This window comes from Medicago sativa, chromosome 1, assembly GCF_051527215.1.
Source record: "Medicago sativa cultivar Bolivia chromosome 1, Bolivia_mono, whole genome shotgun sequence".
Classification (NCBI taxonomy): domain Eukaryota; kingdom Viridiplantae; phylum Streptophyta; class Magnoliopsida; order Fabales; family Fabaceae; genus Medicago; species Medicago sativa.
In genome coordinates, this window is record NC_140749.1 from 92,782,909 (window position 1) to 92,803,174 (window position 20,266).

At 31.9% G+C, this 20,266-nt stretch overlaps 4 protein-coding genes across 5 annotated transcripts; 1 reads left to right on the forward strand and 3 right to left on the reverse strand.

Annotated features, from left to right (window-relative positions):
* The first annotated feature begins 763 nt into the window (after nt 1–763).
* On the forward strand, nt 764–2,324 carry LOC146959234 (pentatricopeptide repeat-containing protein At2g17033-like). The gene is made up of 2 exons (XM_085740775.1): nt 764–1,060; nt 1,141–2,324. Exons 1-2 carry the CDS (start codon nt 779–781, stop codon nt 2,242–2,244), a joined length of 1,386 nt encoding a protein of 461 aa, XP_085596901.1. The 5' UTR covers nt 764–778; the 3' UTR covers nt 2,245–2,324.
* Nucleotides 2,017–6,367, reverse strand: LOC146959235 (uncharacterized). Its single transcript, XM_085740774.1, has 5 exons — nt 6,217–6,367; nt 5,339–5,806; nt 4,671–4,763; nt 3,708–4,123; nt 2,017–3,528 (listed from the first exon to the last, which is right to left on the reverse strand). Exons 1-5 carry the CDS (start codon nt 6,272–6,274, stop codon nt 2,872–2,874), a joined length of 1,692 nt encoding a protein of 563 aa, XP_085596900.1. The 5' UTR covers nt 6,275–6,367; the 3' UTR covers nt 2,017–2,871.
* A 3,255-nt stretch (nt 6,368–9,622) lies between these two features.
* Nucleotides 9,623–14,324, reverse strand: LOC146959236 (uncharacterized). Its single transcript, XM_085735840.1, has 5 exons — nt 14,117–14,324; nt 13,283–13,750; nt 12,194–12,286; nt 11,605–12,020; nt 9,623–10,323 (listed from the first exon to the last, which is right to left on the reverse strand). The coding sequence occupies exons 1-5, from the start codon at nt 14,163–14,165 to the stop codon at nt 9,703–9,705; spliced, it is 1,647 nt and encodes a 548-aa protein (XP_085591966.1). The 5' UTR covers nt 14,166–14,324; the 3' UTR covers nt 9,623–9,702.
* A 1,681-nt stretch (nt 14,325–16,005) lies between these two features.
* Nucleotides 16,006–19,992, reverse strand: LOC146959237 (uncharacterized). Of its 2 annotated transcripts, XM_085740786.1 has the most exons (7): nt 19,786–19,992; nt 19,308–19,388; nt 18,398–18,868; nt 17,747–17,839; nt 17,199–17,620; nt 16,571–16,994; nt 16,222–16,477 (listed from the first exon to the last, which is right to left on the reverse strand). In XM_085740786.1, exons 1-7 carry the CDS (start codon nt 19,850–19,852, stop codon nt 16,338–16,340), a joined length of 1,698 nt encoding a protein of 565 aa, XP_085596912.1. In that variant the 5' UTR covers nt 19,853–19,992; the 3' UTR covers nt 16,222–16,337. The 2 variants fall into 2 exon arrangements, with proteins under 2 accessions (XP_085596911.1, XP_085596912.1); XM_085740785.1 differs by having other exon boundaries at nt 16,006–16,994.
* Nucleotides 19,993–20,266: the final 274 nt, after the last annotated feature.

Consider the following 20,266-nt stretch of genomic DNA (forward strand, 5'->3'; position numbering starts at 1 on the left):
TTTCACCCCATTGAAAATTAGGACAAGTACAAGGGATGATGAAGGCAAAAACCGCCTCCTCCCTGCTAGCATGCCAATATAGCAATTGTTGGTATTTGACCGACAAAACAAGCGGGTTGGGCCAGGATTGATATGCACAAGAAATCAGGTTTTTCATTGAATCGGATGGGTAACCGCCTTACTAAATTACTTATGAGACTTACCTTTTCCACCCTATCCATTTAAGGACCGTAGTAATCATTCTAACCTCATCCTTGTGTTTTTGGTCATTGTTAGTTGTTGTCGCCATGTCTCAATAGAAAATGTGGTTTTCAGGCTATTTGATCATATTGCTCCGAAACTTTCCGAGAAAATCAGAAGGAAAAAAACAAGGATCAAGACTCTCTTAAAAAGAACTTCTTATGAGACTTCGCCACTCAAAATCCAAAGTTCTATCGTTTCAACCAATTTTTCATATTCTCAAAAAAAATCGAAAAAACTTGCTCCAGTTTTATTTATATGTTTGATCATTTTTTACTGTCTTGTTTTTAAAAATAAAATTCACAACGGTTAAAAGGAGAGATTCTAATTGCAGCTTATATATAAACGTACTCGAGTCTATAATAAAAAAACAAATTCAAACCGTGTTTGGATTAAAGAATAAAAAGCCCCCCATAAACATTTTTGAAAATAAAAATAAAAATAAAAATAGACACGTGAGAAAATAAGATAACAGAAAAAGTAATAATAATTACTACTTATATCAGAAAAAGAAGGAAAAAACATTAGAGTTGAGAGGATGACGCTGAGATTTAAACTCGAAATTCAACAATGTCTTCTTCCTCCTCCTCAACTCCAAACCCAGCTTCGTCTTAAAAAAAACAGTAACACCATTCGTTGCACTCTAACGAAACAAGGGCAACGATTCCTCACAAAACTCTCAACCACAAACACCAATACCGAATATCTCATTCGTAAATTCGTACAATCCTCACCCAAATCCGTACTACTCTCCACTCTCACTCACCTCCTCTCTCCCACCACCGCTCACCACCACCTCTCTCCCACCACCGCCCTCCCCGTAAGTTAACTCTTTTCTCCCCAAATTACCCTCATCTCATTTCATAATCTCCAAACTAACCCTTCCATTTCTTGTTGCAGCTCTACATAAGAATAAGCGAATCACAATGGTACACATGGAACCCAACCATCATCGCCGATTTAATCACCCTACTCCACAAACACAAACGCTACACCGAATCCCAGACCTTAATTTCCGAAGCTACTTCAAAACTCAACAACAAAGAACGTGACATTGTTCTCTTCTATGCAAAACTCTTGGACTCACATTCCAAACGCGCTTCTCAAACTGGCTTTGATTTCGCTTATTCTCACCTCAATAACCTTCTTCGCACTTCCTCTTCAATTTACGTCAAACGCAGAGCTTATGAATCCATGGTTAGTGGATTGTGTGCAATGGATAAGCCTCGTGAGGCTGAGAATCTGGTTCGGGAATTTAAACAAACAGATGGTGGTGGGAAGATTCAGCTTCAACCTTCTGCTTTTGAATTCAAGTCTATTTTGTATGGATATGGAAGATCGGGTTTGTTTCATGATTTGAACAGAGTTGTTGATGAAATGGAGAATAATGGGTTTGTTATTGATACTGTTTGTTATAATATGATTCTTTCAAGTTTTGGAATTCACGAGGAGTATGTGGAAATGGTTTCTTGGCTTACAAGGATGAGGAATTCTGGTGTTCCGTTTTCTGTTAGAACTTATAATTCCGTTTCAAATTCTTGCCCAACGATAATGAGGAATGTTGTGGATTTGAATGATTTGGCATTGTCGATTGAAGAGTTGTTGAATGTGTGTATGGAAGGATGGGAAGCTACGGTGGTTAAGGAGTTGCTATCGTGTAATGTGATTTTCGATGAGGTGATGGTGTGGGATTCTAAAGAGGTGAAATTGGATTTGCATGGATTTCACCTGGGTTCAGCTTATTTGGTTACGTTGCTTTGGTTGGAGGAGATGCAGAAGAGGTTGTTAAATGCTTCAAATCATGAGATTCCTGCTGAAATCACTGTGGTCTGTGGGGTTGGAAAGCATAGCAATGTGAGAGGAGAATCGCCGGTCAAAGTATTGCTTAAAGAGATGATGATGAAGATGAAAAGTCCACTCAGGATTGATAGGAAGAACACTGGCTGCTTTGTTGCCAAAGGTAAGGCTGTCAAAATTTGGTTATGTGAATTGAGGAAGCAATGATTTCATTGTATTATGAATGGAGACACCAATGCAATTTTGCTGCTATATATGAATGATGATGATGATAAACTTGACTTAAATGATACATGCTGTGCTATGCTAATTGTGTTTATTGATTTAAATTCCTTTGCTGCTGTTTTCAACTTTTATCAAATGTTGCTTATCCAAGGAAATGCCAAACAAGTAAGAACATTAATTGATAATATAAAGTAGAATTAAGGGATACTATCAATGTAAAAATTGTTTACTCACATCTTATCATATTTAACTACACGTCACTTTATTTTATTAGTTTCTATAATATTTCCACAATTATCTATGTTGATTTGATGCATATGTAAAACTTTGTTACACTAATAGTGTGTTTATCATCAATTAAAATCTTATAGGAATTTTGCTGATGATAACTTATATAATATAAGAATCAGAATTATATCTTTAGTTATCACCGGTTCGATAACAGGTTGACGAAACATAAGCACAAAAGTTTCAATGAAAAATATAAATGCAATATAGCACAAGGTAACAATATATATTCAAGGTTATATTGAGATAGTTATTTTACATATCATTGATAGAAAAGAAAATTATTTTACATCATATCCTCCCAAAACATTATATAGTTGACTAATCCAAGAAGAAAGGCTCCCAACTAATTTCAAACCCCAATTTCGTTAGCGTTATCGCTCCATATTTCTGGCAAAGGGCCAGTGTCAAGCGAACAGAGAGAAGCAAAGAACGGTAAAGAAACACATAAAACATGGCAGTTGAAATGCCACAACATGCAACAATAACATAAAAGATCCAGTTAGGCAAGAAGGTGTAGACCAAAATAACACCGGATATGGTACAAAAAATACCTAGGATTCCTATAGATGTATAAATAAACAAATACCCAAATGTAATCCTTGCTAGACTTGAGTTAACACAAGTTATGTTTGGACTCCAGCTTGAAGGTAGTATAACTGAGGTAAAGCAATGCATAGATACAACACATAAGCTCACTCCAACTCCAACTGATAGCAGGAATATCATGTACCATATATTTTCCTCAAAAATCGGATGCTTTCCGCTTGTATTGTTAGTTTTTATTGTGAGAAGTGCGCTCATCCCTATGGAAACTAGAAGAGCTGCTACAACTAAAAAATTACTTGCAATTCCTTTCAGTTCAGTTATAGCTTTTTCAGACAGTTCTTTGTGTTCCATATAAAATACTTTTTTTGGGGTCATGGATTTTTCATTCTCCATGGTTTTATATATTGGAGGAACTATCTTCTCCACTTCCTGCAGGTTAAAAAGAAATAGACATTAAATTAAGAAGAGGATATATATATATATATATATATATATATATATATATATATATATATATGGGGTTCTAGCAAATCTCTCTCTCTCTCTCTCTCTATATATATATATATACACACACTTGTATATCGAACACGATGAATTATGCAATCTACCTGAAACCATAGTTCTTCACTATGAATAAGAAATTGATGAATTGGTGATCCAAATCTTTCTTCAGCCGCTAACTTTCCAGCTAAGTGGAGAATATTGTTTCCTTCACGATCAACATGTAGCGCCAACATGGTTTTGTATGCACCCTTATGCAATATCAGACGAAATACACTTTTTTGTCGATTTGAAATTGCAATGTGAAGTAAGTTTTGCCCTTGAGGATTGACTTCCATAAACAAATTGGGATTATAGTTAAAAATAAATTTTAAAACCATGATGTTTCCTGATTTTGCTGCTCTGAACATTGCTTCTGTAGTCTTTTCAGATTGTAGGACCTTGTTCTCTTCCTCTTCCTCTTCCATAGCTTTGAACAACAAGCTTAGAAGATCATGGTAGCTAGTAGCATGCTTGTCAAAGGCTAGCATTGAATTGAATATAAATAATTAAATGAGCAAGTTTAATGGATATAATTAAGGGAAATGCTAACGAGTGCCCCAAGGGCACTCTTTAACAACCTTAAATAGTAAATTTTTGTAAGTTTTTATAGAAATTGATGAATTCAATGCATTGGAAATAGAATTATTTGACTTTTTCAATAAACATTTTCTTAATTAGGAATTCTTGAAGAGTGCCCTTAGGGCACTCGTTAGCAAAACCCTATAATTAACTATCAATTCATAAATTCAATTCTGTTTGTTCATTTGTGGCTACATATTCTATGTGTTGAATTGTGATTAGAGAACGGTAAAAATATTGCACACAGAAACTACACATAAACTTTGACCAATTTAAAATAGACATCATGTAAATAAAAAAGCTGACGTTTACACAAGTATAAGGTATAAGGTTAAAACTACCGAGGTCTAACGCAAGTAGTTGGTGCGTGTGTGAGTGTTGTAAATCCTGGGGTGCCAAGTTCAATTCTTGCTCATAGAAAACAGGTAGTATAAGGTTAGAGAGCTAACGTGATTCAGCAAGTACTTGCAAGGCAGTTAACCCCTTTTCATTTTCTGTAGTGGCTAGTCTTGGATATCTATCCAACAAACTCAATGCCATAGCTGTGATTGATCAGGGAAAAAAATGAGTGTAATGAATAATTTATTGAAATTGAAATATTATACAATCCAACAAGAACAAAAGGTAAATGAAATTGACATGTAAACAAGTTGCCATTTCAGTTTTTGGATGAGGATATGTTCCACTTATAATTCAACAAAATTAGTAGGACACATAAAGAGAATAGTCAAATGGAAAGTGAGAGGTGAGCTGGGAAGTTGGTTAGTGAGAAAAACAGGTAACATACGTAGCAGAGTGATGGGTGAGGTGTGTGATCTATTTTGTTATAAGAGGATGTGAAGGCAGGGAGGAAGTGTCTTTGATCATTTGGGCAATGTGGGGTTCTTCCTTCCTTTGAAGAGCTTGCTCCGGGATTATGGGGCTTCAGTCTCTGTAATAGTTACTGAGTTCACAATTAATAATACGCTTTCTTCTTTTCTATAATTTGGTTCCTATCAAAAATCTTGAAAATTTGTTATGTAAAAACATGTAACAATATATTTGGGAACTTATGAGAAATATATGTACTCGACGACTTTTTAATGCATTTGTCAACAACAAAAGAAGAACGACTTACTATAAATGCTGCATGTAAACGTCAAGAAAAACATCTTGACTATGTCTTCAAAGGGTAGATTGATGTGCATCTCATCTAGAGTTTTTTCAAACAAAAAATTAACCATATGAAGATGCCCAGCTACAGATGCCAAATGAATTGGCAACATATCATTTTGGCCTCTAATCCACAACAATCTTGGGCTATTGCCAAATAATATTGCAGCAATTTTCACATTTCCTGAAATTGCAGCTATACAAAAGGCAGTATTTCCATCTGTCTTGCGAATTTCTAAATCTTCCATGTTTGTATGTTTCACTAACTTCGCCACAAATCTAGTTTTTTCCATTGCCACCGCAATGTGGATTGCCGTGTCTCCATTTGCAGTTAAGGGAGTAGATATCCAATCAGGATGAGTTTTATCGTATGATGAAGCCATAGCCCAATCCCCTGATGCAGCTGCCATACAAATACTCATTTTATATGCTCCTAGACATTTCATGTGCATTTTAGAGTATGTATCAGTTTTGTCCAACAGTAATCGTATTTCTTATTATTGAACTATTGTACTTAAACCTTTGTGAATTATGTTAAATTTGTGAATCTCACTATGAGTTTCCACTATATGTGTGCTAAGAAACCTATTTTTTATCCTACAGATGTTGTGATTACCTCGTTTGAACACACAAGGATTTTGTGATACATACATAGGGGTGAAAATGGTTTTATTTAACTCATTGCACCTGGTTGCCATTATATGAAATGAAATATATATATCTGAAAATAGTAACTGATGTTGCAGCAATGATATTATGACAACACAAATGCAAATGTATTGCTAATATGAAAACAAACCCATGAGAGTACATGATTTGGTTTTTTTTATATAACTAAATTACCTGTAGGCTTGTACATGTCACCTACAACTGATACAGCAATTGAATCAGAGCTGGACATAATTTTTTTATCTACGTAAAATCACTAAATAGCTTGTGATAATGATCGAAATGTTTTTTTTTTTATTCGATCTGTGAGTATATGTAAGTAGTGGATGAGCTAATTTATATATAGGTGCAATTGAATGATAGCCTATTAATTACGATACTCTGATAAGCAAGGTTCCTTGTCGTTAACAAGTTGATTTTTTTTTTTTTTTTTTGAGGAATATTATTTACTTCATCTCGATAACCAAGTATGGCACAATAAAATATTAATCTTTTTGGATCTCCACGCATACATTTTATGCTTTTTTGAGTAAAACCTAGTTTTGATACTGACAGTAGAAGGGGCTGGTCACTTAAGTTACTTCAATTCTCACGAATTCATCTCATCAATTCTATACATATTCTCATGAAACCATTTGTCATCTTATAATAAGTTTTTTTTTTTTTTTTTATTCCTCTTCAATAGAGTATAGCATGATATCTCATAAGTGGCAAGAACTTAACTTTGTAACTTTAAAAAACTGGATTCAAATATATCGATAATGGTTGTAAAATGGTTATTAATAAAAAAAATCCTCTTCTTCAATTTAAAAAAATAAATAAATAGAGTGTAGTATGTGTATATTGGTATAATACACACATTATTACCATAAGTTTATTTGTTCGTTTATTTGTTATTCAGAAGGAAATGACGATTATAATGTGTATGTATTTATGCACATACTATACTTTACTGAAAAAAAAAAACTGAATTGAGTTGTACCTTTGAGTGGTGTGAGACCTTTTTTACAAAGGATCGTAAGTGCAAAATAGACAATAAAGAACATGCACTAGCTGGAAAAAAGATAAACATTTGGTCGTCCAAATTTTTCTGCAGTTTGTATAGTAAAGTTGATCAAACAGTCAGAAACTAAGAAAGTAACATGTGGCATAAGAGTATAAGACCAACATAGGAAATTCGTTCTTATAAGATTGACTAACATAACCATCACCTTCCATTGGAGTTAAACCATCTGGAAATTGGAATAGTGACTTTAATGCAAAATAAACAACAATAAACTACAATTTGACATGGCCTAGGACTTTCCATTATCAATCTCTTCCTCAAGCTCCTTGTCCACTAGTCCCTTCTTCTTTCTTAGCATCTTCCCCAGAGCTTCTAAGGGCTTGTAACTGTATCAACCTCTCCAATGAGGTCTCAACATCTTCATTAGCTATCTTAGGCATCAAATTTTCCTCAACATTAGCTGGTGTCATATTAGTCTCTTCCAACAAGCACCGAATAGTCTCGAACAAAAAATGAGATTCAAGATTAAGATAATTCATAATTCATTGCCAACATTTTGAATCCATCAAAACCACAATAAGACAATTCAATATGCATATCCATTCTTCCTCTACCAATTAGAGCCTGATCAAGTTTCTCCACGTAGTTAGTAGTAAATATAATCAATCTCTCAGCAGTACTAGCGGACCAAATCCCATCAATGAAACTCAACAATCCAGAAAGTGTTACAAAAATAAATAAATTATAATTTTAGAATTTTCAATTACTAGTCTCAACAACAAATAAATCAGCGATCCGATGTCAAGATGACTTTGAGTTTATTTATGAATTAAGGGGGTAAGTAATTTAATTAATTTTGGACACAGTTCATTAAAAATTAATTAAAAACAATCAAGGACTATGTCATAAATTAATGTTTATAAGTGTACCCCAATTATTAAGGGTAGTTATAATGTCATGAGAAAAATTCAAAAAATTGTTTGAAATGTCACTAGCATTGGAGTAAACATGTTAAGGGCACGTTCGTTTTAAATTACATTATGAAAAGAAAAGTACTTTGTAAAATATAATGACTTCTAACATGTTTGGAATAACATTTGACACGACACGAGTTTCTCCACGTCCCAATACAAAATTAACGCAATTTTAAGGAAACTAGAATTTGTAGAGGTGGGTGAATGCAGGTGTTTTTTGCTCTATACCACCACATAAACAGACATTGACTTCATGTACTCTCTTTTGTTAGAAGAGAGAGATAAGTAAAGGAAAGAGAAATTGAGATAACATTTTAATTGTTTGGTAAGACGAAAATTAGAATGTAAGAAGAATTGTAGTTTTTTATACTCTTGCTTCATAGATATCAAATAAGAGGAACTCAAGTAAAAACAGGATAAATAAATGGAATACAAATAAACTATCTGTTTTTAGAACAACCCAACATGTTTAGACTAGAACCAAGTGATGAAGTTCAGTGGCTAATGAGTTTTACTAAGGACGAATCATTTGGAGGAATTCATTCGAGTTCGATTCTTTGGTGGAACAATTTTTGATCAAACTTTACTTACCTTTCAATCGAACTTCAGATTACCAGGACCGATTTTTCTTAGGAATCGGAGGGTTAACACTAGAGGCTTAAACATATTTTATAGTGAGGTATTTTTTAAATAGAATAAAAATAATACAAGACTAGCATCCTAAGAGCATTTGAATTAGATGATATGAGATCTCTTTCCGTTTAACTACAAGTTTTGAGTTCAAATCATGTTATGAAAATGTAATAGTGAAATCTCTTGAAGAGTTTTGTTAGCCATTACATATCTAATTCACAAAAAAAATAGAGTAGAAAAATCATATTTTGTTAAGTTCAAAGCTCAAACTTGGATGGGGGGATATGAGGCATCATCTTGTCTAATTGAGTTATGGGAACATCTATACTTATTTTGTCCTATTATATATTTATAATAATTAAAACGAATTTTCGTGGCCTTTTGTGTCCCAAAAATTTGAAGGTTAAACTCCTAGGTTGTGTTGCTTGGCCTTTAAACTGATATCTTGGTTAAATTTATTCGTGTGTATTTTTTTAAGAAATTTATTCGTGTGTATTGAAAGTGAGAAATAAAATCTAAATTAATTTACAAGTTTATTTAAGATTAATGATATTTGTACGATTATTTTGCGGTAAATTTTGGACAATTTTTTTGTTCTTTTGTAGGTAAAAAACAATATAGAGAAAAAAACGGAAGAGAGATTAAGAACACAATTAAAACATGTAAGATAATTTGTTCAAAAGTTGACATAATAGTTGTACAAATATCATTTCGACGTGTAAAACTTTATACTCCTTGTACATATAAACTAAATTCCTATTTTATTTATAATCAAATCATTTAGATTATTACTTTCTAATCAAATGAAATTCATATTATTATTTTTAAATGGATTGTTACTAGTTAAAGAGAAATCAATTGAGAAACATATAAATGCAGTACTGCTAAAGATTATAATTAATATTTCAACTTTAGGTTACACTAAAGAATCATTAGTATAAATTAATATATCACTAAGAAACAAACGTCGAAAATAATTTTACATCACAATATTGTCTAATATTACAAATCCAACAAGTAATTAAAAAGGATCCATTTTACAGGGAATCACCATTTTGACATAATCATTGTTACACGTCGAGTGTAGAAGGCTAGTTTTAAGACTAAATAAAAATATAAAGGATAAAATAAAATAAAAAAATTCAAGGTGATTGGAATAGCACAAAGTAGGTCAATGACATAAAAGACCCAGCTGGGGAAGAAGCTGTAGACCAAAATGACCCCAGAGAAAATAGAAATGATAACCAAGACAAGAAAAGAGGAATAAAGAGACAAATAACCAAGTGACATCCTTGATAATCGAGAATTAACATAACCTCGTTTTTGTGTCCATGTTGATGGAAGTATAATTGAGTTGAGAAGAAGCATTGATGTTGCACACAAGCTCACTCCATATCCAATTGATAAAATAAATAACTTGAACCATTTTTTGTAATGAAGAAAATGAGTATTTTCACTAATCTTATTATTACGAATTGATAGAGCTGCAGTTATGCTTAGTGTTAAAAACAAAGCTGCCACAACTATAAAAGTATTTGCAGTTCCATTCACTTCAGTTACAGATTTCTCATATGATTCTTTATGTTCCTTGTAAAATATTTCTGTTGGGGTCATACCATTTTTATTTTCCATGGTTTTCAATGTAGGAGGAACTATCTTCTCCACTTTCTGCAAGTAATTAAAAATAAACTACTATTAAATATAGGACACTAAATATAAACAAACTATCTTATCCAAAACCTATATAAATGCCATGTCATGTCAACTATCTTAATATATATTGTTAGAAAATCGGTTTTTGGGGAAAATGTTGCAACACTTAAAACAATGAAGAAAACAATGAAGGTTGCACGTTGATCATCAATAAGTGTGTTTTCACTTTAACCTTTAGGTTTAATTCACCCTCACCAATAAGTATATATTAATAGTTGCAAATGGTATGAACATCATGTTCCCTTCATGATACATTGGATGTCTTAAATGTGATTTGTATAAACACACTAAACGTATCTTTTGATAGTAGTGTACAGAAGAATGTTTCCCGCACTTCACTCATACATTAGAGAAGGGGATATGATGATTTAGAGTAAAACAATGGTATGAACATCATATTACCTTCATGATACATTGGATGTGTTAATGTGATTTGTACAAGCACACCAAACATATATTTTGATAGTAGTTTACAGAAGAATGTTTCCCACACTTTCCTCATACATTGGAGAAAGGGGATATGACGATTTAGAGTTAAAAAATGGGAGAGAATAAGACTGTGAAACTTGCCAAATTCGTGTACATTATGGACATCGACCATGTATTTATAACACATGATACATTACTTCACATGAGAAAACAACATTTCACCAAAAATTGCAAATGAGATTAGAACTTTTGATTCAAGAAATGTATTGGTTAACTTACCGTTATGTAATAACAATGAAACAATGCATTCCAATCAAATCTATGAAAAGTTATAATCATTGGAACCCAAAAATATGAGAAAAACACACAAAACAAAGGTTTTTTCGGGCCAAAATTCCACCTGATACTCGGCCCAAAATCACATCTCAGTCTCCGGCGCCTAGCACCCAGTTATAGGGAACCAGCGCCTAAGTTTCTTTTTCTAACGTCCAACGTGTGTTTTGACAATTTTCTTAGTGTTTTGCATCATGTAGTTGTCTTGGATACTCCAATAAATTTAAGATGATTCCATTATTTTGAAAATTACATTTAAGTGTTATATTCCTTAAAAAAAGTTAAGTGTTATATAATTATACATAGAGTGGTTGAGGATGGGTAACTCACTTGGTTGGTCTAAGATATTATAAAGAATGTAAGAAGTAAAGGTTTAGACTTCGAATTCTGATAAGGAAAAAATACAACATAACTGTTAAGATACTAATATTTGTCATTAAAAAAAATATACATAAATTGATGGAAATCATGTACCTTAAACCATGACTCATCACTGTGAATTAGAAGATCTTGATGTATGGATGGTGATCCAAATCTTCCTTTAGAAACAAATTTTCCAGCCAAGTGAAGAACATTGTTTCCCTCGTGATCAACAATTTGCACCAAAACATTTTTGTATGAACCCTTACTCAATATTAGATGGTACACAAGATCTTGTCGGTGTAAAACCGCAACGTGAAGTAAACTTTGCCCTTCAGAATTGACTTCCATAAATATATTCGGATTGTAGTCGAAAATAAATTCTAAAATTAAGATGTTGCCTAATTGTGCTGCATCAAACATTGCTTTTGAAGTTTTTATATATTGTAGAGATTCATCTTCTTCCTCTTCCATTCTCTCAAACAATACTCTTACAAGGTCTTTGTAGCGAGGAGCATTTTCTTCGAAAGCTAACATATTGATTGTAAATATGAGTTAGATTGTTTGACTAATGTAACATAATTACTGATTCGGAAATTAATTTTTTTCATAATATTTCAATATTTGTTTGTGATATATACAGTCAATAAAAATTAGTCCACAAGTTCCTTAAAAAAAACAAGTATAAGGTGGGAGAACTAACGTGATTGAGCAAGCAATTGCAAGGCATTTAGTCCATTTTCATTTTCTGTATGAGCTAGTTCTGAATTTTGAATCAGCAAACTCCATGCTGCAGCTGTGATAAAAATTAGAATAATAATAAAGTTATTGAAACAATATAAAACTAACATGAACAAAAGATGAATTGAAATCAACATATATTCTTTCTCCAGTCTCAAGTATAAGCAAAAATTTATCAAAAAAATTAATGTATTTGATCTGAAATTCAAATCAAATATATCAACTTTGTTTGACCAATTTTTAACTTAAAGGTAGGGACGTTGCCATTTGAGTTTTTAAATATTGAATAAATTCGTTCCACTATAACTAATTTCAACAAAATCTTTTGGAAAATTTAGTACCGTAAAAAGATATTAATTAGCAATATATTTTAAAGCATATTAAATACATATATAGTATTTTTCAATCAAATAATTAAGTTCCCCTAAAATAAAGTTCAAATAGTTAATAAACTACCATAGAACAAATCTTTTAGAACTTGTCAAAAAAACAAATCTTTTAGAAGAATCCGTGTTCGATTTCTAGATGAAATACTAAACACATAAAACATACATACATATACGGATATACGGTACTACTCCACTTTTTTCTTTTAACAATTTTTTTTACAAAATATAGTACTCCACCTACCCTCCAAGATAAGAAGCAATTTTTTTTTTTAATAATCTACAATGTAAGTAAGTATATTATGTCCTCGTGAGCTTAACTCGGTTGGTAAGGACCTTGCATAAAATATGAAGGTCCGGGGTTCAAATCCCGGCCACCAAAAAAAAAACTACTTTTATAATATTTAATAAATTTGTTTCCACTGGTTACTCATAAAACGAACAAACTTTTAAGAAAAATTAATGTTTTTTTCTTTACAATAAGATAAACATGCAAAATTTGAAATTCTAACATATAATATTGAGGATTTTTTTATCCATTATAAGTTATAAGTTATAACCCTACCCAACTAGAAAGATTAATACATGCAAGTTATGTGTAATAGATGTATATTTGATTCACACCAAAACAATTGTGACACATATTGTGCGCACACTCTACTTACCGTAAATGTTGTTGGTAAGGGTCAAGAAAAATAGTTTGATTATATCTTGAAATGGTAAATTAATGTTGTTGTCTTGTTCAATCCTTTGAAACAAAAACTTCACCATATGAAGTTGTCCAGCTGAGGATGCCAATTGAATTGGCAACTGTTCTTCATGGCCTTTAATCCATACCAATTCTGGATTCTTTTCACATAAAATTCTGGCAATTTTCTCATTTCCTGAAATAGCAGCTAAACAAAAGACAGTATTTCCATCACTTCTACGAATTTCCATATCTTTTTTGTTTGCATGTTTAACCAACTTTTTCACAAATTTAGTTTCTTCCATTCTCACTGCAATATGAAGAGCTGTGTCTCCATCCATAGTTAAGGGAGTAGACATCCAGTTAGGATGAGTTTTATCGTAAGAGGAAGCTATTGCCCAGTCTCCTGTTGCTGCTGCCATAGAAATACACCTTTTATATGTTCCTGGACATTATGCACTTCATATATCATTACATTCCCAATGGGGTATGTATAAAAATTAAAGGACATACACAATGTTCATCCAGTAAAATTTGACTCAAATTAAGTAAACAATATTTCGAATTTAAATCTTGCAAATGAAAAGACATCAATCTTGACGAATATTAGTCATTGACAAAGTCGATGAATATTTAAATACTATATCGGTGTAAATATTTTCCGGGCAAATAGTATAAAAATAAGCAAAGAAACTATTTAAGTGGTTGATATATGGTAGTATTTAAATCACAAACAAATTAAATTGTTTTATTTTACTCCATGTGTTAAAATTAGAAATAGATAGTTTGGGATGTTGTTAAACAAACGTACCGTCCTCAGCAGCTAATGAGGGAATGGTAATTGAATTAGGGGTTGACATAATTAAACTCTAAGGTCAGTGCAGTGATCAGACACAGAGAGAGAGAGAGAGAGAGAGCAATGAATCTAAATGATGGTCCGTTAAGTTATTTGTACCTAATGAATAGAGTTCCTTGTCATTGACAAGTAGTTAATTAACCCTAAGCATTATAGATCAATCCGTTTTTGGTGATGACATTTAACTGTTAAGTACTTGAAATTTGGATAATGTGATGTGGCGGCCAAGTATGGCATATTTTATTTACTTTATCTTGGTAAACCAAGTATGGCAGGTTGGAATTTTTCTGCTTTTGGCATCTATCTCCACGCAAGTTGTTAATTTTATACTTTTCTTTTTGTGAAACCAAAGTAGAAACACTAACGATATGATTATTGATCACAGTGGCAAAATTATTGCATGACATTGATAGATAAAGAAAGAAGAAAAATCATATTTATATATACAACTATTTTATATTCTAATTGTGCTCATACTCTCTATTGTTTTAGTTTTCGGACTAATAGATACATTTCTTTGTATATCTTTAAATGTCTCGTAAATTGTTCTAAAAAATGATTGTTCAAATAACATGGAGTTCTTCAACAAAGAACCACAATTGAGTTTACTCATTTGCATGTTTAAATGGATTTTGTATGTACACAACATTCAAGTGAGTGGTCCGAGAATAATTTCATAGCTAAAAAATTTTGCAATAAAAAGTGAATAGTTACTTTCCGAATAATTTTACTGTCAAATTCTTATTGTTTGAGTAATAGCTCTTTACTCAATGCAGAAATAAGCTTTGTTTGATAATTTTAGCACATGTTATTTTCTCCTCTATTCAAGAGTTTGTCAAGGCTTAACCTCCTCTAGCTCTTAATATCAAAGAAGTTTACTGGATGCAGCCTCCTCGTTAACTAGATTAAATACAATATTAATTGTGCATTTAGAGGTTCATCTAATCATGCAGCATGTTGTGGTATTATTAGAAGTAGAAATTCAGCCTCCATTGACAATTTTGTTTTTCATGTTGATATTCAATTTCCTCTTTATGCAGAGCAATATCATGCACTTTTGGTTATTAAGATAACTCATTAAAAAGGTTGAAATAATATGTGGTTGAAGACTGATTCTCAACTTCTTGTTTTAGCTTTCACCAATCAATTTGTTGTATTTAAACATTGGAATCAATCACGCCAAATTAAAATTGATAGTTGACGGTCCTCCTCGTGAGTATAACTCAGTGAGCAGGACAATACATTGTTATATGTAGGGGTCAGGGTTTGAACCCCGGACACCCCAATTATTCACCTTAAAAAGTGAATTCTAGCAAGAGTAGTGATATATGTACATCCATTTGGTACAACTTTGTTGACAACTTTAATTTGTTATCTTCTCATTGGTCCAAAACAATAGAGAGAGAGAGAAAAAGGAAGAGAGAGAATAAGAATATAATATGAGTATGAGAGAGAAAGTTGTCAAAAAGTTGTAATAAAGTGGTTGTACAAATATCATTTCTCTTCTAGCAACTAACCTACTTGACCCAAAAAAATTGATAGCTGACATAATCCAATTTGATTGAAAAAATTGGAGAATTGATAAAAAGCTCCACTAAAACCACCAAGCTGAGGAGCTCTACCCTTGTTCAAGTAAAAAATGGATGACTTAACTTTCTCTATAGAAGGTAGCTTATAGAGCAAGTTAGTATCCTCATGATAACAAGCTTGGGGATCACTTTGGAAATTAAACCATTATCTACACAATCATTAGGGACATCATAGAGATTATTGTAAAATTCCAAAACATGATTCTTAATATGAGTAGGATCAAACAATTAAATCATCTTATTGAATCATAGTCATTTGCTTGGAAGCATGTCAAATTTTAGCCATTATGTGGAAAAATACAATTTTTCTATCCCCATAAGTAAACCAATTTAAAGAAGATTTTTGTTTCCAAAAAGCTTCATCATAACTTAAGGCTTGTTGCAAGTTGGATTGAGCCTCAGTTTCCTTGTTGAATGAATTACACATCCTTGATGTGTTGATCAACTCTGACTTTAACATTGCCAAAAGTATCAAGATTCCAAACTTCAGGTTGTATATTATTAAGACAATTAATTACTTTACATATGTCTCTTGAGATTACAAATTCAATCACTTACAAATTCAATCACAATCTAGTATAAATTTTTCATTCCATGTAAAAAAGAGGCCAGTTATAGTCAATCCCCATTATGGACAAAATCTTAGCTGCACATTCTTGGAAAAAGACTCGTAGCAAACGCGCAGCGATATATAAAGAATAATAGGAAAAGCAAACAAAGGCGAAACCTGGCATAACACAAAGTGGAAAAATGGAATAAAAGACCCAACCAGGGAGGAAATCATAGACCAAAACAACACCAGACATAGTAGAAAACAAACCCATGACCAAAGCAGAGGCATAAAGGAACAAGTATCCTATTGTCATCCTTATTATCCTCGAATACACATAACCTCCTATTAGCCTCCAAGTTGAAGGGAGAATCACTGAGGTGAATAAAAGTACCGATGATGCACAAAAACTCACTCCAACTCCAATTGATAGAATGAATATCATGTACCATATGTCATCACAAAATAATATTGACTTTGGACCGACAGGATTAGTACGAATTGTGAGTGCTCCAGTTATCCCTAATGTGATAATAAGTGTTGCAACTACTATAAAAGTATTTGATATTCCATTCACTTCTTCTACAGCTTTTTCAGATGATCGTTTGTGTTTTTCATAAAACAATTCTATTGGGGTCATACCATCATGATTTTTCATGTTTTTGAATGTAGGAGGAGTTATCTTCTCCACTTCCTGTAAGCAGTTTAAAATAGTTATTAGACTAAAACAAATCCTTCCAGTCATTATTATAAGCAAAAGTTTACTTTTCAGATACATTGAATAATTAATATATTTAGTCTATATTATAACCCAATGTAACGGAGTTAAACGGTAAGACATGCATGATTTTGACTCATAAGAAATGGATGTTATTGATGTAAGAAATATGTAATGTACCTTAAACCATAACTCTTCACTACAAATAAGAGCTTGATGTGTAGGAGATCCAAATCTTTCTTCAACTGTAAACTTTCCAGCCAAGTGAAGAATATTGTTTCCCTTGTGATCAATATGTTGAACTAAAACATTCTTGTATGAACCCTTCTTGAATATTAAACGATATACACTTCCTTTCCTATATAAGATAGCAATGTGAAGTATGCTTTGCCCTTTTGAATTGACTTCCATGAATAGATTCGGATTGTAGTTGAAGATAAAATCTAAAATTATAATGTTTCCTGATTTTGCTGCCTCAAACATTGCTTTTGAAGTTTTTATAGATTGCACAAGTTGGTCTTCTTCTTCTTCTTCTTCTATTCTCTCAAACAACGATCTTAAAAAATCTTTATAACCACTGGCGTGCTTTTGAAGTTGAAAGGCTTTATTGATTGTAAATATATGTAAATGAGTTAGTAATTTGATTAATACGTACATATTAAATTATTTTTGTGATACAATTGAAAGGAATTTTTTTATAAATAATAAAAATTGGGGAAAGAACTAACATGATTTAGCAAGCAATTGTAAGGCAGTTATCCCATCTTCATTTTCTATACAAGCGAGTCCTGGGTTTTTTTCCAATAAACTCTTTGACGCACCTGTTATGACAAAAAAATTAAAATTAATAAATACTTTATCTTAACAAACCCAACATGATAAAAATAACTTGAAAATAAAATATACAAATATTGGGAATATTAAGATTTACACTGTGAAAATAATTAATTTGAAAAGCTCATGATGATTAAGTTTAGAATTTAATTGTAAATCAAATCCTATTTAGTTAAAGTAAGATGAATTTATTTAAAACTGAATCTGCTCTTAAATTTAATTTTTCACATTATTATTATGTTAAAACCAAGGAGACAAACGTGAAAATTTTGAAATTGTGACAAGTATATATGTGCTTGATCTAGTATAAGCTATGAAGCACGGACACCGTTCGTGTTTCGGTGTCGTGTGTCGGTGAATTGTGTCATTTTTTCAAATTAATATTGATATTCGTGTGTCGGTGTCACGCATGGTGTCGGTGTCCATGTTTCATAGAGTATAAGTGTTTTTTTTTCCAATGCCTGTGTAAGTGTTGTTGATAGTTTCATAGTATATATTTGTACTATGCTTACCGTAAATGTTTTTTTTTTGAACAAGATGCTTACCGTAAATGTTGTTGGTAAGGGTCAAGAAAAATAGTTTGACTAAATCTTGAAATGGTAGTAAATTAATGTTGTTGTCTTGTTCAATCCTTTGAAACAAAAACTCCACCATACGAAGTTGTCCAGCTGAGGATGCCAATTGAATTGGCAACTTTTCTTCATGGCCTTTAATCCATACCAATTCTGGATTCTTTTCACATAAAATTTTGGCAATTTTCACATTTCCTGAAATGGCAGCTAAACAAAAGACGGTATTTCCATCAGTTCTACGAATTTCCATATCTTTTTTGTTTGTACGTTTAACCAACTTTTTCACAAATTTAGTTTCTTCCATTCTCACTGCAATATGGAGAGCTGTGTCTCCATCCATAGTTAAGGGAGTAGATATCCAGTTAGGATGAGTTTTATCATAGGATGAAGCCTTATTCCAATCCCCTGTTGCTGCTGCCGTACAAATACACCTTTTATATCTTCCTGTATTTCATGTGCACACACTTCATAGCATAACATTTGACATATAAATGGAATATAAACTATCTGAAAAATTCACTATATAACAAATAAAATAGTTTATATTAAGGGTAAAATAAAAATGGAAAAAAGTCACACCAAAAGTTTATATTCTACTCCCTCCGGTCCTTATTATAAGAAACAATTGACTTTTTTGGTTCATAGAATAATTAATGTATCTTGTTATAAATATAGACTAGATACATCACTAACACAATGAATCTAAAAAGTCAACTTTTTCTTATAATAAGGACCGGAGGGAGTATTTATATAGCGTAGATAATGTTCGTAAGCTATATTAACTAATCCGTTTAAAATAAAATAAAATAAAAAAAATTAAACACTTGTTTGATTTGATATCTACAATGGAACATAATTTAAGAAAATAAAATAAAAGACGTACTGTCAGATGCTCGTGAAAAACGTTCTTGAGATTCATTATGCCTTGCTTCTAATTCCACAACAACATCATTCTGTTGTCTCGCTGCACAGTTTAACAAAGATGTTACTATTACTTCTTTTCTTTTCTTTTTTTGAATGGCAAAGATGTTGTGAATAATATGTTGATTATAAAATGCCTAATATGTTGATTATTAAATCAATAGAATCTAACAAGTTGTGAATAAACAAATCAAACCTATTCTTCTACCAAAAAAAAAGAACTAATCATACCTATATTAGCTTAATTTTATGAAATTTTATGTAAAGAAACGTAAGTGGTTTCCCTTTTTAATATAAAAAAGGCCATCCATTTTTATCATGAATAAAATGTAGAACGACATAAAATAACGAAATACATTAATTAATTTAAACCAATCACATGAGCTCAAAAGATATAAGATTTTCATTACATTGAATAATAAAGAATTTGAAAATCATACCCTCAGGCATGCACACTTCCCGTGCAGCTGGTGAGGTAATAGCAGTAATTGAATCAGAGTCGGACATAGTTAAAACATATAGGTGGGAGGGAGGCTACTGATCAATCTCTATCTGAAAATTCCTACTGGCTACTGGTGATGTGAAGATGATTATTACTTATATAGAAAGAGTTCAATTGAACGATGACCCATTAAGATACGTACTGATTTGAGTTCCTTATCATTGACAGGTTGAATATTTTTTACTTGGATGCTACATTAATTGCTAAGGACATGAAATTTTGATCAAGTACCGACCAAGTATAGCATATTATATTTTACTTTACCTTGCCCTGCATGCAAACTAAGTATAGCACTATACAGAGTCAGGAATTTAGCTATATATGTTTTGCATTTCCACGCAAGTTATTATATACTTTTCTTTATTTGTGACCCCGAAGAGGGGGAAAATGACATGGCGCCAGTAAATATTTTTACGTCA